The 14,108-nt window shown below is 40.2% G+C and overlaps 2 protein-coding genes across 3 annotated transcripts in view; both read right to left on the bottom strand.

The window, feature by feature from the left end:
• Positions 1-14,108, bottom strand: part of PPP1R1C (protein phosphatase 1 regulatory inhibitor subunit 1C) — a 117,849-nt gene that overhangs the window by 52,871 nt on the left and 50,870 nt on the right. For both annotated transcript variants that reach the window (XM_030325410.1, XM_030325411.1), the window contains exons 3-4: positions 8,147-8,184; positions 5,605-5,665 (exon numbers count right to left, since the gene is read on the bottom strand). In XM_030325410.1, coding sequence (XP_030181270.1) covers positions 5,605-5,665; positions 8,147-8,184 — 99 coding nt within the window. The remainder of the gene's footprint in view (positions 1-5,604; positions 5,666-8,146; positions 8,185-14,108) is intronic.
• Positions 10,638-12,016, bottom strand: PMPCA (peptidase, mitochondrial processing subunit alpha). Its single transcript, XM_030326788.1, is given in 9 exon segments — positions 10,638-11,056; positions 11,059-11,085; positions 11,088-11,136; positions 11,138-11,206; positions 11,208-11,323; positions 11,326-11,412; positions 11,415-11,621; positions 11,714-11,908; positions 11,911-12,016. Coding segments are annotated over 9 exon segments (1,275 nt in total).

The following is a 14,108-nucleotide window of genomic DNA, read 5'->3' as shown; positions in this document are numbered from 1 at the left end:
TACTTAATATTTTAAATCTCACTGTTGGGACCTACTGCTCAAAAAAAAAAAAAAAAAGATTCCTTTTAAAATATTACTACTTGTTGACAATACACCTGGTCACTCAAGTGCTCTGATGGAGATGTACAATGAGACTGATGTTGTTTCCATGCCTACTAACATAATATCCATTCTGTAGCCCATGAGTCAAGGGGCAATTTTGACTTTTGAGTCTTATTCATTAATAAATGTGTTTCTTAAGACTATAGCTGACATAGATAATGATTACTCCAATAGATCTGTGTAAAGCAAATCACAACTTTCTTGAAAGGATTCATTATTCTAGGAGCCACTGAGAACATTCATGACTCATGGGAAGAGGTCAAAATATCAACATTAACAGAACAGGAGTTTGGAAGAAGTTGATTCCAACCTTTATGGAAAACTTTGAGGGTTCAAGATTTCAGTGCAGGAAGCAGCTGCAGATGGGGTAAAATAGCTAGAAAACTAGAATTAGAAGTGGAGCCTGAAGATGTGACTGAATTGCTGCAATCTCATGATAAAACTTGAACAAATGAGGAATCACTTCTTATGTATGAGCAAAGAAAGTATTTTTTTGAGATGAAATCTACTCCTGGTAAAGATACTGTGAAGATTGTTGAAATGACAACATTGGATTTAAAATACTACATAAACTTAGTTGATAAAGCTGTGGCAGACTTAGAAAGGACTGACTACAAGTTTGAAAGAAGTTCTACTGTGGGTAAAATGCTTTCAAACAGCATCACATACAACAGAGAAATCATTTATGAAAGAAAAGTCCATTTATGTGGCAAACTTTATTGTTGTCTGATTTTAAGAAATTGCCACAGTCACCCCAAACTTCAGCAACCACCACCCTGATCAGTCAGCAGCCATCACAATGGAAGCAAGACCCTCCACCAGCAAAAACATTATGGCTTGCTGAAAACACACAATGGTTAGCATTTTTTAGCAATAAAGTATTTTTAAATGAAGGCATATACGTTATTTTTTAGACATAATGCACTTAATAGACTACAGTATAGTGTGAACATAACTTTTATATTCACTGGAAAACTAAAATATTCATTTTATTCACCTTATTGTGGTGGTTTAGAGTATCTTCGAGGTATGCCTATATATCCTGGCAAAGACATGATTGTGATTTGAAATGTGGTGATGATGTTGAAGATAAGAGAAGACAAAAGGTGGGAGAGATAAGAGATAGTAATGGGGTGAAATCCATGAAACCTGGTGTTCTATTATTGAAGAGAGTGGAAGAAAGAGAGAGGTTCACTGGAGGCTCTCAGAACTCAGCAATATGCAGCTAGGCAGATGGATATTCCACTTGCTGAGAAGGGAAACAGTGCAGGTCAAATCGATCTGGTTTTGAAAAAATTCAAAGGTCAGTCTTGACCATATTAATTTTGATCTCATTATCTCTTTGATCTCCATGAGACATGTTAAGTAGGTGATTGGATATTTGAGTCTGGTCAATCTTTAGACTTGCTGCAGCAGAATCACTTGGAACTTTTGATTATCTGGCTCTACCTCCAGGCCTAATATACTAGAATCCTCAAGACAACACAGCCAATGTATTACCCTGAGGTTATATGCAGTGGAAGAAATTCAATCATCACTGGGTAGTTACACTAGTTAACCTTTAAGCTCCTTGAACACACTGAATGCCTATGATATTATGGCAGATACAGTACCAAATCTATTATTATATCCTAAGAGTAAATGTGCTGAATGAACCACGAAATACCTCTGAAGGAAGAGAGCCATATCCAGACTCTTCTATTTACATTGCCATATTTATATCATATGGTGCTGCCACCCTGGCCATAAACTATTGATCCAGGCCCCACCTAATGGTTCTGGTGGTCCTTGAGATGATCTTTCTTAAGAAGCCAGCCCAACCGATGCACCATTCTGGATGATAATTAATGTACCAAATTATATGTTTCTCTTTGATCAGAGGGGACAGGAGTGGGAAAAAGTAAAACTAATAAAGCAGAAGTATACATATAATTAGGAATACAAGACTTAAGGGAGAATCTGGCAAAGAGAGAAGCAAAGAGAAATATAAGCAGAATACACATATGAAAATTAGTAGAACAAGGCTTAAGAGACATCCTCTTCTCAGCAGATGACAGTGTGACTGGATTTCCTAGTTCATTACAGTTCATTTATTCATCTAGTACTTATCAAGCAGCTAAATGTGTCTGTCAGGCACTGTTCTAGGTGCTGCAGATACTCAAATGAACAAAATTTATCACAGATACCTCCTTCATGATAAGTGTTATGGAAAAAACAAGGCAGCTTGTAAAGACATAGACAGTGATATAGGAGGAGTTAGTAACAGGGAAGGAAGGCCTCTAAGGAGGTAACATTAGCTGAGGCATCTGTGAGGCCACTGGGCAAAGAGTATTCCAGACAGACAAAATAGAAAGGACAAATGTTCTAGAACGGAATTTGTTTGGCATGTTTAAAAATAGTGAACACCCCCATGAGGTTGGGCTCCATTGAAAAGGGGCAGTGTGAAAGGAGATGAGGTCAAAGAGAGAGGCTGGTGCAGAGCATTTAGGGACTTGGTTGGATTTTCAATTTTATTCTGAACGTGATAGGAAGCCATTGAGGACTTTGATCAAGAGGAGGGTATGATATCATCTGTAAGTCAGAGGAATTACTGTGGCATCTGGGTGAGCACTAGATAGTGGAGAGAGGTAAGAGCAGCATCAGGGTGACCAGTAAGAAAAAGACTCCAGCAGTCCAGGCAAGAAAGAATGGTGACCTGCAGGGGCGCCTGGGAGGCTCGGTCAGTTGAGCGTCTGACTTCGGCTCAAGTCATGAGCTCACGGTTTGTGGGTTCGAGCCCCGTGTCAGGCTCTGTGCTGCCAGCTCAGAGCCTGGAGCCTGCTTCAGATTCTGTCTCCATCTCTCTCTCTCTGCCCCTCCCCCACTCACGCTCTGCTCTCTCTCCTACTCAAATATAAATAAAAAATTAAAAAAAGAAAGAAAGAATGGTGACTTGCATAAGATAGCAGCTGTGGAAGATGTGGGGAGTACTCAGATTAAGAGGTGCACTTTGAAATTAGAGCTAACAAGAACAGACAGTCAACTGGGTAAGGGAGAGAAGTCCAGGATTACATGAAGGCTTTTGTTCTCAACAGCTGAATATAATTTATTAGTATAGGGAAAACCAGAAAAGCGCCAAAGAGTTTCACTTCGGACACACTAAATTTGAGAAGGCTAATAACAATCAGGGGAAAAAAAATCAGAGGTTGGTTGGAATTGGCAATCTGAAGTTCAGGAGGTATGTTAGGATTGCAGATATAAATTTGGAAGTCATCACTATATCAGTCTTGACAGTATGACTGTTAAAATGGTTTCCTCTGCTCTATTTCTTATCCACATACCTTCATATAAAACCCTCATCACAAGAGGTAACCTGGACATGTCTTTGTTTCCTGAAACCTGCTGGAGACAGAAGTGCCACCATTACCGAAAAAGGAAAAACTAAATGCACTTAGGAGAAAGGAGATCAGTCTGTCCATGCACTAATCAAAACACTATAGGTAGGATGTCGCCTCTCTCCCTTCCTGCTACTTTGATCTCCGTACCTGGCAACTCCTTACAACTGAGTAAAGGAAGGGGAGAAGGAAGGAATCTGGCTAGTTTGTGTTTGTTTCATTGTATTTTGTTTTGTTTCACTAACCAGTTATTTGCTAGGTCCTTCATGAAGTCCTAGTTGGCCTTTTTGTCAGAGTTAATTTTTTCAGAACTATTAATCACATCTGTTGCTGCTTTGCTCTCTCAGCAAACTTTTTTTTATACTCAATAATGGATAATCACGTTCCACTCCAATTTGAAGAATTACACATTTCGGAGCAATTGTATTACTGTATTTAGCATCTCAATAACATTTCCTTTGCTAATTCATCTTTCTTATGATTGAAGCTTCTTAATGTGCTCACAATGCACCATATGTTACCATAGCTTAATTTTGTCTTGAAATATTCATTTCTAGCTCTTGGGGACAGGAAGACTGAATAAAACATGTGGATTTAGCTCTCTCTCTCTGTCTCTTTATTTTTTTATCAGAAGCAGGAGATTTACCTAGGTATTTACTGGTTAAAATGAGGACCTAGGTGGCTTATAGTAACACACTAGTATCCTCTTGAAAGAATTACTGTGCTTTCTCAAGGCTTTAACTCATGACCAAAATGACTGTCACTGAATAGCCATCTTGGAGGGATCGACAGTAGTAAGGTCGCCTGTGAAAATGTGCAATATGACTAACTTCCCTAAATGTTAGGATCCCACATTCTTATGATATTTGAGAGCTAAATATAATGAAAGCCCTTGGGGTTTTGATTTTAAGAATTTCCTTTAAAAATAATCCTATTATTCTCTGAGGACACGAGAACAGTATTACTTTATTTAGTTAAGCCAACCTAAAATAGAACAGAGGAAATCATTAAACAAGTGAACATATATCCTTTACTGTTGCCCACTCATGCCAAAACTGATGTGTATTAAAAGTACAAGATGACTTACAATAGGAAATATACCTTCAAATGATCATATTTGTCATCAGAGAGGGAAGCCGGATAATCTCAACAGTTACCCTGGAATAAACTACAATGTTGATGATTGTGTTATTTACTGCAGTCTTACAAACAAACAAACATGGGGTTTTATAGCTGCACAGGAAGGAAGTTTACTGAGAGTAGCGATTAATGTGTCCATTTATATTCCACTTCCCTGAAAAAGCCTCAAATCTAGAGAGAATACAGAGTGGAAAATTTCACTCCCAATTTAGACATCTCTCCAGACTCCAGAGGAAGCTGCCCAGCTGGCCTCTCCTGTAGTTGAAACGGAGCTTGATGAGCCACTGGGCCAATGGCCCAGGTGACAGCCTGGTGCAGGAGCTACTGGACTGAGCACTCTGCCTCACGTCAGGAACATTTTTGTGTGAGAAATAAAAGAAGCCTTCCCTGGAACTAGTGTCAGTCAAAATTCTGATACCCTTAGATGTTCTTTTAGCAGTTCCAATTTGGGGGAAGAAATCTGGAAAAATGCCAGGATATGAGCTAGCATTTTTAGTTGTTATTTGAACAGCTGTTACATGTACAGCTAATAACTGTTTGATTGGGTTTCTCAGAGCTGCTCTTGACACAAGGCAATGAGGCAACACTTTACATTAACTGTGCCCCCAATTCAAGTTATTCTACTTTGCATAAGCCTAGGAAAAAAATGGCAATTTTCTGGCAACAGTAATTAGGGATTCTGGAAAGATCCCTTCAAAAAAAATATAAGGAAGGGTAAAAGAAAAGCCTTTGTTATTATTTTGGAAAATGTGAATTTCCAGACTGAAATTCAGAGACCTCTCTAGTTATTCCTTCTTCAGTTACCTGTTTTACTCTTGATGAAACTAAGTTTTAAATGGATAAAGTATCTTATTGAAAGTAGCATTACCAAGTTGTAAAACTGTGACCAGATCAAGCTTATACTCAAGCATATGGTCTTTGAGAACAGACAGCGTACCAGCCATGAGCTCAACATTCACGGCAACCCGAAACAGTACCTGAACAGTACCTTTCATGGCCGGTGGTGTGTACACGCTCTGCTTCCTCTGCTTAGGGGATGCATTTTGTGACTGTGGACAAAAAGAAAAGAGGAAAAGGTGTATTTGAATAAAAATTGACCCTGTGAGGGAAATACACTGCCGTATTTCAAAGAGCTTTCTGATTCCCCGTCATGAAATACAATGCAAATCAATGAGAAATTATATCCATGTTCATTGATATCACAGTTTTATTTATTTATTTATTTATTTATTTATTTATTTATTTTTTACTTTTTTTTCATTTTTGTTATTTTTTATTTTTTATTATGAAATTTATTGTCAAATTGGTTTGATATCACAGTTTTAAAAGTATATGAAGCTATTTTATCATAAAACTCTTCATCCATTGCAGTCTTGAAATTACTCCTTTTATTTTCTCACTTAGTAATGTTTGTTTATTTTAAAAAGAAACAGAGGGGCGCCTGGGTGGCGCAGTCGGTTAAGCGTCCGACTTCAGCCAGGTCACGATCTTGCGGTCCGTGAGTTCGAGCCCCGCGTCGGGCTCTGGGCTGACGGCTCAGAGCCTGGAGCCTGTTTCCGATTCTGTGTCTCCCTCTCTCTCTGCCCCTCGCCCGTTCATGCTCTGTCTCTCTCTGTCCCAAAAAAAATAAATAAACGTTGAAAAAAAAAATAAAAAAAAAAAAAAAGGAAACAGAAAAAGAGACACCAATCCTTTTTGTTTGCCAGGACAAAGTATACTCAAAAAGCTATGTCCATGGTATAACTATACCTGCTCATAGGATTTTTGAGTGGTTTTAGGTACATAATGAAGGTTGTTGGTAAGTAATACCTATTTATAAACCTCTGGAATTGACATGTTCAATCTAATATCTCCATTGACTTGGAATTACAATGTTGAGATAATATTCTCTTCTATTTGTAAGAGATAAGTAAGTTCTTTCCTAACAAAACTGCTATTTAACACTCTTACCTATGGACACTAGACCAGGATTGAATTATTGAAGAGAGAATTTTTGTATTAAAAATTATAAAAATTGGAACACAGAAACATATTTCAGGGTCAAAACCACAAACTATATATATATATATATATATATATATATATATATATATAAATTAAACTATCCCTACACATGACTATATTATTTATTATGATAAATTACATATGTAGTCTATCTTCTAATTGGATTATGTCAAAGATTCCTTTTTAATAGTGTATTGATTTATATTTCATTGTGGCAAAAGTAGGGGTCTTAATCAATGAGTTTTAGTGTGTAGAGCAATTATTTTTGCTTTGAAAAGGTCAGGTATAAATGGTAACAAGATGCTTTTTTGGGGATTATTCTAGGCTTTCATGTGTATTAGAAAGAACATAACCTACAGTCTGAAAAAAACTAGAAACTATTTCATTGAACAGTAAATAGAACTTGAGGTATTTTTCCTTGTACATACTAAAGCTTAATTGCCCTCGAAAGTATCATGAAGATGTAGACACTTACCTGATGCAAAAACAATATACTAAAAAGGAAAAATCCAACCAAATATTGCCAAATCCATATCAACAAGCAAATGGTCCAAGCACATTTCTCCAGAATGGAATATGTGAGTACCAGTTCATTATGCCCAGATGCAGGCAGAGGGACTCTATGCTAATGTTAAACATGTAGTGTAAACACAGACAGTTCTGGTGTTCCTTTACTGTATTCATCTCATCCAGTTGATTTCAAGAAGCAATCACTTTTGGTATTTCTTATATATTTATCTCCATACATATATTCAAAGATCAAGTAGAAAATTAATTCGACAGAAAATTTTGCTTTGTAACACGTAGTACAACTTGTTAAGTAATAAAAACTGATTTATATTTATGTACGAGTTCAGTTATCAAAGCATTTTCACATTTATAATCTCTTTAAAAATTTAGAAAAGTCTTAGATATTATTTGTCATTTTGTTCTTTCTACATTTCCTCTGGGTATTGCTATATGCCTAATGCAGCTATGGGAGTTGACTACTATGTCTGCACAGCAGTCAATCCTTGTCCTATTTCTGAGTACAGTTTACTTACTTTTTTGTATTCCATATATTCTATATTATTAGCTTCCTACCCTCCCCTGGTTCCTATTTTCCATCTGAACTCCTACATGTGTATGTGAACCTCTGGCCTCAGGGTGTGCTCTTGGCTTCACACACCAGAAGACCCTTTAAGAGGTGTCGGCCCCCGTCTTCTTGCTCCAGGATTCCAACATTGGCTGGCCCTAGCCTGTAGATGGTCATAAACGAGTCACTAAATTGAAAATAACAACACCATATCTTGCCACTAAAAGCAATGGTTTATTTTACAAGTTTTTTCAGGGGTTGGCATTTCATAGGTTGAGAACCAATGTAGCATAGAGGCAGAGATTTAACAACCCCATTTTACTGTTTCTTTGGTCAGGAAAAGCAAACTAGTTTTTACATTAGTTATATTGATATATTTTATGTAACATCAAGCCAAGCTAATTATGTCTTTAATTGAACACCTATTTATACAAAATATAAGGAAACTTACTTCAGCTTGTGTGTTGGTCACCCTCTTGTCATCTATTTCTGTAACAGAAGTAGATATAATTTATTAGAAAGGTGATTTCTTTATAATATGCATATTAACATTTTTGATAACATTAACAATATGATAAAAAATAATTTAATAATTACCTTATATTTATACAACATCTGTGGCTTAGGGAAAGGGGGACAGAGGAGGTGGTTTCCTTCTGAGATAACCTTCTCCCAAAGCTTTAAAAAAGGCAGTTTAAAAAAAAAAGGTATCTCTCTTGAAATACAAATTGCCCACCTTCCAGAAATCAGAAAGGAAACCAGGGAAATGGCCCTTGAACCAACTGTTTGTGTCACCAACCTCACAGTGCTAAGGTATAAACAACCTCCTCCATGGATTTTGCTGCCTCTGTCTGCTCAACTGTAGTTTGTCAAATTTCCTCAAGTTTGCTGCTAAGCTGAACAAAGCACCTTTTCCACTCTGCCTGATCACTCTGATTCTGAGACAGGCAGCACCCTCTTGTCTATATGCCCCTGGAAAGAATCATTTGCTTTGTCAGAAATATTTCTTATGACAATGCTAGGGAAAATAGTACAAATGCTGTCTGTATAAAAACGAAAATGAGAAGGGGAGAGAGGAGGAAGAGGCGCTCACATACTGCCCCTTCAACAGAAGGAAGACCTTCTGAGTTTCTTTTGTACCCCCTCATCTACTTTATATGGATCTTGACTTTTCTTAATGGTTATTTGACTTCCCTAAAACATTCCTCCATCTCTCATCTGTAATGCAGAGGCTAGGTTTCTCAATATTTCAAAAAAAAAAAAAAAAAAAAAAAAAAAAGACTAGGAAACTCTTTTCTCCAACCAAACTGCCGCCAGATATTGTGCAATCCCCTGACTACCATGTGCCAGGGACAACCACAGCATTGCAACTATTGGGGTGGTCAGTGTGGGTTCCCACATGGGACCTGGGGGGTGGAGGGGTTGTTCTCAAGTTTGAGAATCACAAAGCTATCCTATATTAGCAAAGTCATCTGACTTTGATTCTCCTTAAACATCTAGACATGGAGAACCTAGAGCTCCTTAGTTTCCCACCTTTTAAAATGTTCACAGGCTTTGGTTACCAGAGCCATCAATTGTAAGAAACCCTGCCCCATGCATGTTGGCACATCTGCGATCGGAAGGCATCTTACAAAGGCAAGAGGCAGGGCACCTGGGAGGCTTAGTAGGTTGAGCGACTCACTTTGGCTCCGGTCATGATCTCAGGGTTCATGAGTTCAAGCCCACATAGGGCTGGCTGCTATCAGCACATAACCTCTGTTTCCCCCTTCTCTGCTCCTCCCCCATTTGCACTCTATCTCTCGAAAAAACAAAGTTGGGGTGCCTGGGTGGCTCAGTAGGTTAAGCTGTTGACTGGGGCTCAGGTCATGATCTCACAGCTCGTGAGTTCAAACCCCGCATCAGGCTCTGTGCTGAAGTTCAGTGCCTGGAGCCTGCTTCAAATTCCATGTCTCCCTATCTCTTTGCCTCCCACCTTCCATTCATGCTCTGTCTCTCCCTCTGTCAAAAATAAATAAAACATTAAAAATTTTTTAATAAATAAATTAAAATTAAAATTAAAAACAAAAGGCAAGAGGCTTCACAATATTGGGTCCAACTGGGCGACTCTCAGGGACAAAGGTGTGTCTCACCCACTTTGAGCCTTCTCTGTCTTAGGAACATTGACAGTTAGGCCTGGAACAAAACGGTGCTTAACTGAGGATGAAGGAAAACACTGTGCTGAGAAAAATGCTCAGCGAAGCAGAACACGTGTCCTTGTCTAGCCCTGGGACCACTGGAGGCTGGGCAGGGCTGACAGGCCCTCTGGCCTCTGTGAAGGGACAGTCTGGTGCTAACCCACCGGTGACTGCTAATCTCAGGGAACACCCGGCAGAGGTAAGAACATTGACCTGGTTTTCCTACAGCAGGCTGTGTTTAACCTTCCTGCACTTCACCCCACTTCTAGCTGCAATGGTGAAGGTAAACCTTTATTCCACTGAGTGGCGTATCCAATTCTGAAGGAAACCGAGCTGTGTTCGGTGGCATTAAATGTGTTCAACTGTAAGAGAAATGTCCCACCCTTGGCACCGTTTATGAAATTTGGCCTTAAATTCACACCCAAAGAAACGTGCGTGAACACGGCTCTGTCCACAGCTCCTGGCCTGGGTGGGATCTCAGAGGGCCTCGACCGGAAGAGCCCAGACATCCTGCTCAGTCCCGCCCCTTCCCCCTCCCATCCCCCACCTCCGCTCCACAAAGCAGGCAGAGGGGCTCAAGAGTTGGCTGCTCAGTCAAATGTAGGCTTCCAGCGGAGCATTTTAAATATTTATGTATTTTGAGAGAGAGAGAGAGAGAGAGAGAGAGAGAGAGAGAGAGAGAGAGAGAGAAGGGATAGGGGTGGGGTAGCAGCAGAGAGAGGGAGAGAGGGCGCTGTCGGGGCAGAGCCCCACGCGGGATCCACCCCACTAACTGTGAGATCGTGACCTGTTGTGGAGCATTTTAGAAGCAACTCTCCAGATGTCTTTTGGCTTCCCCTTGGAGATGAGTGTGCACGGCTCGCAGGGCAGCTTTCTGGAACGGGTAGTCAGCACCTGCTTCCCTACATCCTGTTAGATCACAGGCCTGGACTCCAGGTTCAGCATGCCCATGGACATCGGCTACGTCTTCATTCCCCGCAGCTCCACCACATCCACAGTCCCAGCCATTAAAATGAATTTCTTGATGAAGATTTCCAGGCTTCCTCGAACCTGGCCAGGGTGGGCGCAGGCGTGGACTCACAAGAGGTCCGCGTCGCCTTGGCTGTGGGGGTGGGAGGCTGTGCCGGACATCCAGTGGTGCCTGTTGAGCTCGCTGAGGGACAGCCTGGGAAACATGCCCTTGCCCCGCCGCCTGCCAACCAGTTCAGCACGCGCAGGGGATGGAATCTTCCTCCAAGAAGGAACAGCTCTTCAGTCCTGTCCTGACAGCGCATGGGCTCCGGAAACAGGGCAGGGCCCGGGCTGACGCTGGACCTGTCGTCTTCCAGCCTGGCAGCCTCCCGCTGTGCACTGCAATACCGATCTGTCCTCGTCCTCAGCTTTCTCACATGCCCAGGCGGCTCGGGTTCCCGGGAGGCACTTTCTGGCACATTCCACCAGGTGCTCATGCTCCAACCCACCCCAGCCAGCACCACGAGGTGGGGCGTGTAGTCGTTTCTCAGGCGGGAATTAAATCCCTCTCCACAGATCTTTGCTGTATTTTTGTGGCGCTGAGGCAGTGGAGACCAACAGTATTTTCCGGGTAAGCAGTCTCAGGGGTCACCTCCGGGAGAAGCGGTTCCGGGTCAGGACGCGGTTCGAGGGTCAGGCGTTCGCGCCGACTCTGTGCCTTCCTCTGTGAGCCTGCGTGCGGGACCTCGCCGGTCATGCCCGCCGCGTGCGGACCTTTACCATCCGCACGCGGTCCTGTCGCTGCCTGGCCGCCACCCGGAAGAGACCTGTGCTTTTGGAGGTAAGCAGAATTTCACTTGTGCTCAAATCCATTGGTTGGCGAAAGTGCTGACTTTTCCAATAACGTATTTGTCTCATATCTCGATTCTGAATAAGAATTCCTACCGAACAAAATTCTCCAAACTTGTTTGGGGATGCCACACGAAGCATGTTATCCAGCGTGGTGACTTCAATTTCAAACTTTTCTTGCCCATCCACTGTAGCCAAAATGGGTGTGGGCAGTCCGGATAAGGGAGGAGAGAGCCGGGATGGGGAAAAGCACCGCCGCCACCGAACTGCCTGTGGGGTGGGGCCGGGTCGGGACCCGGCCTCGCGCGGTGCCGAAGCTGCTCTGCCGCCACCACCTTAGCCGCCATCCCTGGTCTCGCTGCCTTGACCTACTGTCCGGGTTACCCTTTCCTGACCCTCAGGTGAGCGCCAAGGCTGAGAGGCTGAAGCCCATGGTCCAAACACTGAACGAGGTGTTCATCAAGGAATAACTGTCTCAAGTCAGTGATACAGATCTGCATCAATTGACATGAAAAGATGTACTAAAAGGATTTCAAAACCAAAGGAATGGTATTTTTATTTCATAAAGTATAGATAACCCAGAGAGAGATGATAGAGAAGTGCATGTATATTCATAAAAGGATATATTCAATATGTTAACTGTAGTTATCGCTCGGTGATTGAATAACACTCTACCTGTACTGTTTCTTTTTCTAGTGAACATACATTACATACATACAATGAAAAACTATGTGTACGTATCGTGTGGATATATAGAAACACGCATATAGGTAGTAAAATTTCTATAGAAGTCCACAATGCATACAGTCGATATTTCATGTAGTAAGAGACCAAAATAGACAAGCAGCAAAAACAAAACAAAAGACAAGCAGCTAGAATGAATAGTATATGGAACTATTATTTATTCTAATCTTATATCTTGATTACTAGACTTTTAGAAGTTATGGAATTATGGAGCCTAATAAATTTGCCCTCCCTTGTGTAGGGGTGAGCAGACAGGAACTGTTGGCTAAGGACAGCAATCACAATTGTTTGATATTCCTGGAAGTATCTGGGTCATTATCAGGTAACTGTGAATACACTGAATTGAGCAGTTATATCAAAGCAAAATCTTTTGCTATCATCTTTTAAGTAAATATGAAATATGATCCACTTTAACAATGCATGTACTATGATCCATTGGTTGGTTAAATGTCAGTTGTGTTTCTTAAGATTTTATTTATTCCTTAGGAGTTTTCAAAATTTATCCCAGGACTCAGAACCTATTGTTTTGAGAACAAAATGGTGTCCAGTCATTCAGCCTTGTGCCTTCTTACTGTCTGAATATAACACACACTAAAATAATGTCTTTTCAAGACAACTGTATAGACTTCACCGTTTCATAATTCAGTGAAAAAGGTTTTTTTCTTGTTGGTTAGTTTTTCTTATTAATATCAGTCTCGAGCTGATTAAGTTAGCCAGTTAAAAGTACTTTTAAAAAAATATACAATTTTGTTTTATATTATGAGTCTGTTTTTCATGATTCCAAAATAGCTTCTGTTTCTTCTCTACTCTGAATTTTTGGGGAGTATCAAAAAAGGTAACATAAATTACATTTTTTTTTTTTAGAATTTAAACATGTTTTTTTTCCCACTTCACTCATTTGGGACTTATTTTAGTTAGCTGACAGGAATAAGTAAAATAGACAGGAATTTAGTCTATTTTAGCCACTTGACAACAAATTATAATCATACATGTTTGTTATATGATCATATAATCATTTTCTTTTACTGAAAATATTAGAACACAATAAAAAAAACCTGCATATTTTGTGATTTTAGGTAATTTCACACCAAAAGACCAAATCAGGAATAACTAATCCTAAAAAGCAGTAAATAATTTCCTTTCCTCAGTTTATAAAATTGCAGGTTGAAACAGCAAAACAACATTCTTCTGTGTTGTTGCAATGATCTCACATTTGTGTTATTGATGTGGGAGAGTGTTACAGGAGAAACTAGTGTGTCTAATCATCATCCAGTACAGTAGAATTCATTATAAGAGGATTGAATTTGACAAAACCACCATTATTATGTATGATGACAAGTCTCATACACACGCGCACACACACACACACACACACACACACCAGCTAAATTATAGATTGTTTTATTTATCACGGCATTCCTTTGGCATTGTCTAAACATAACTTAGCAGACAAGGTAACAGCCAAATATAACTGCTCAAACAGGAGGAAGGAAATTGAGATTTCCCAATATCCTTTTCTTTCAATGACAAAGACTATAGGTTTGTTTTCACGGATTCTTATTTTATCTGTCCAATTTAGCATGGAGTCAGAACTCTGGCCACCTAAAGCATATGCAAAACCTTATTACAAATAACAATTTTGAATTGTTTTGTGACACTCACATGATTAATGTGTCCACTCCATCATTTAAGTGC

Source organism: Lynx canadensis, chromosome C1 (assembly GCF_007474595.2).
Source record: "Lynx canadensis isolate LIC74 chromosome C1, mLynCan4.pri.v2, whole genome shotgun sequence".
Lineage (NCBI taxonomy): Eukaryota > Metazoa > Chordata > Mammalia > Carnivora > Felidae > Lynx > Lynx canadensis.
This window is presented reverse-complemented; position numbering and strand designations above follow the sequence as displayed.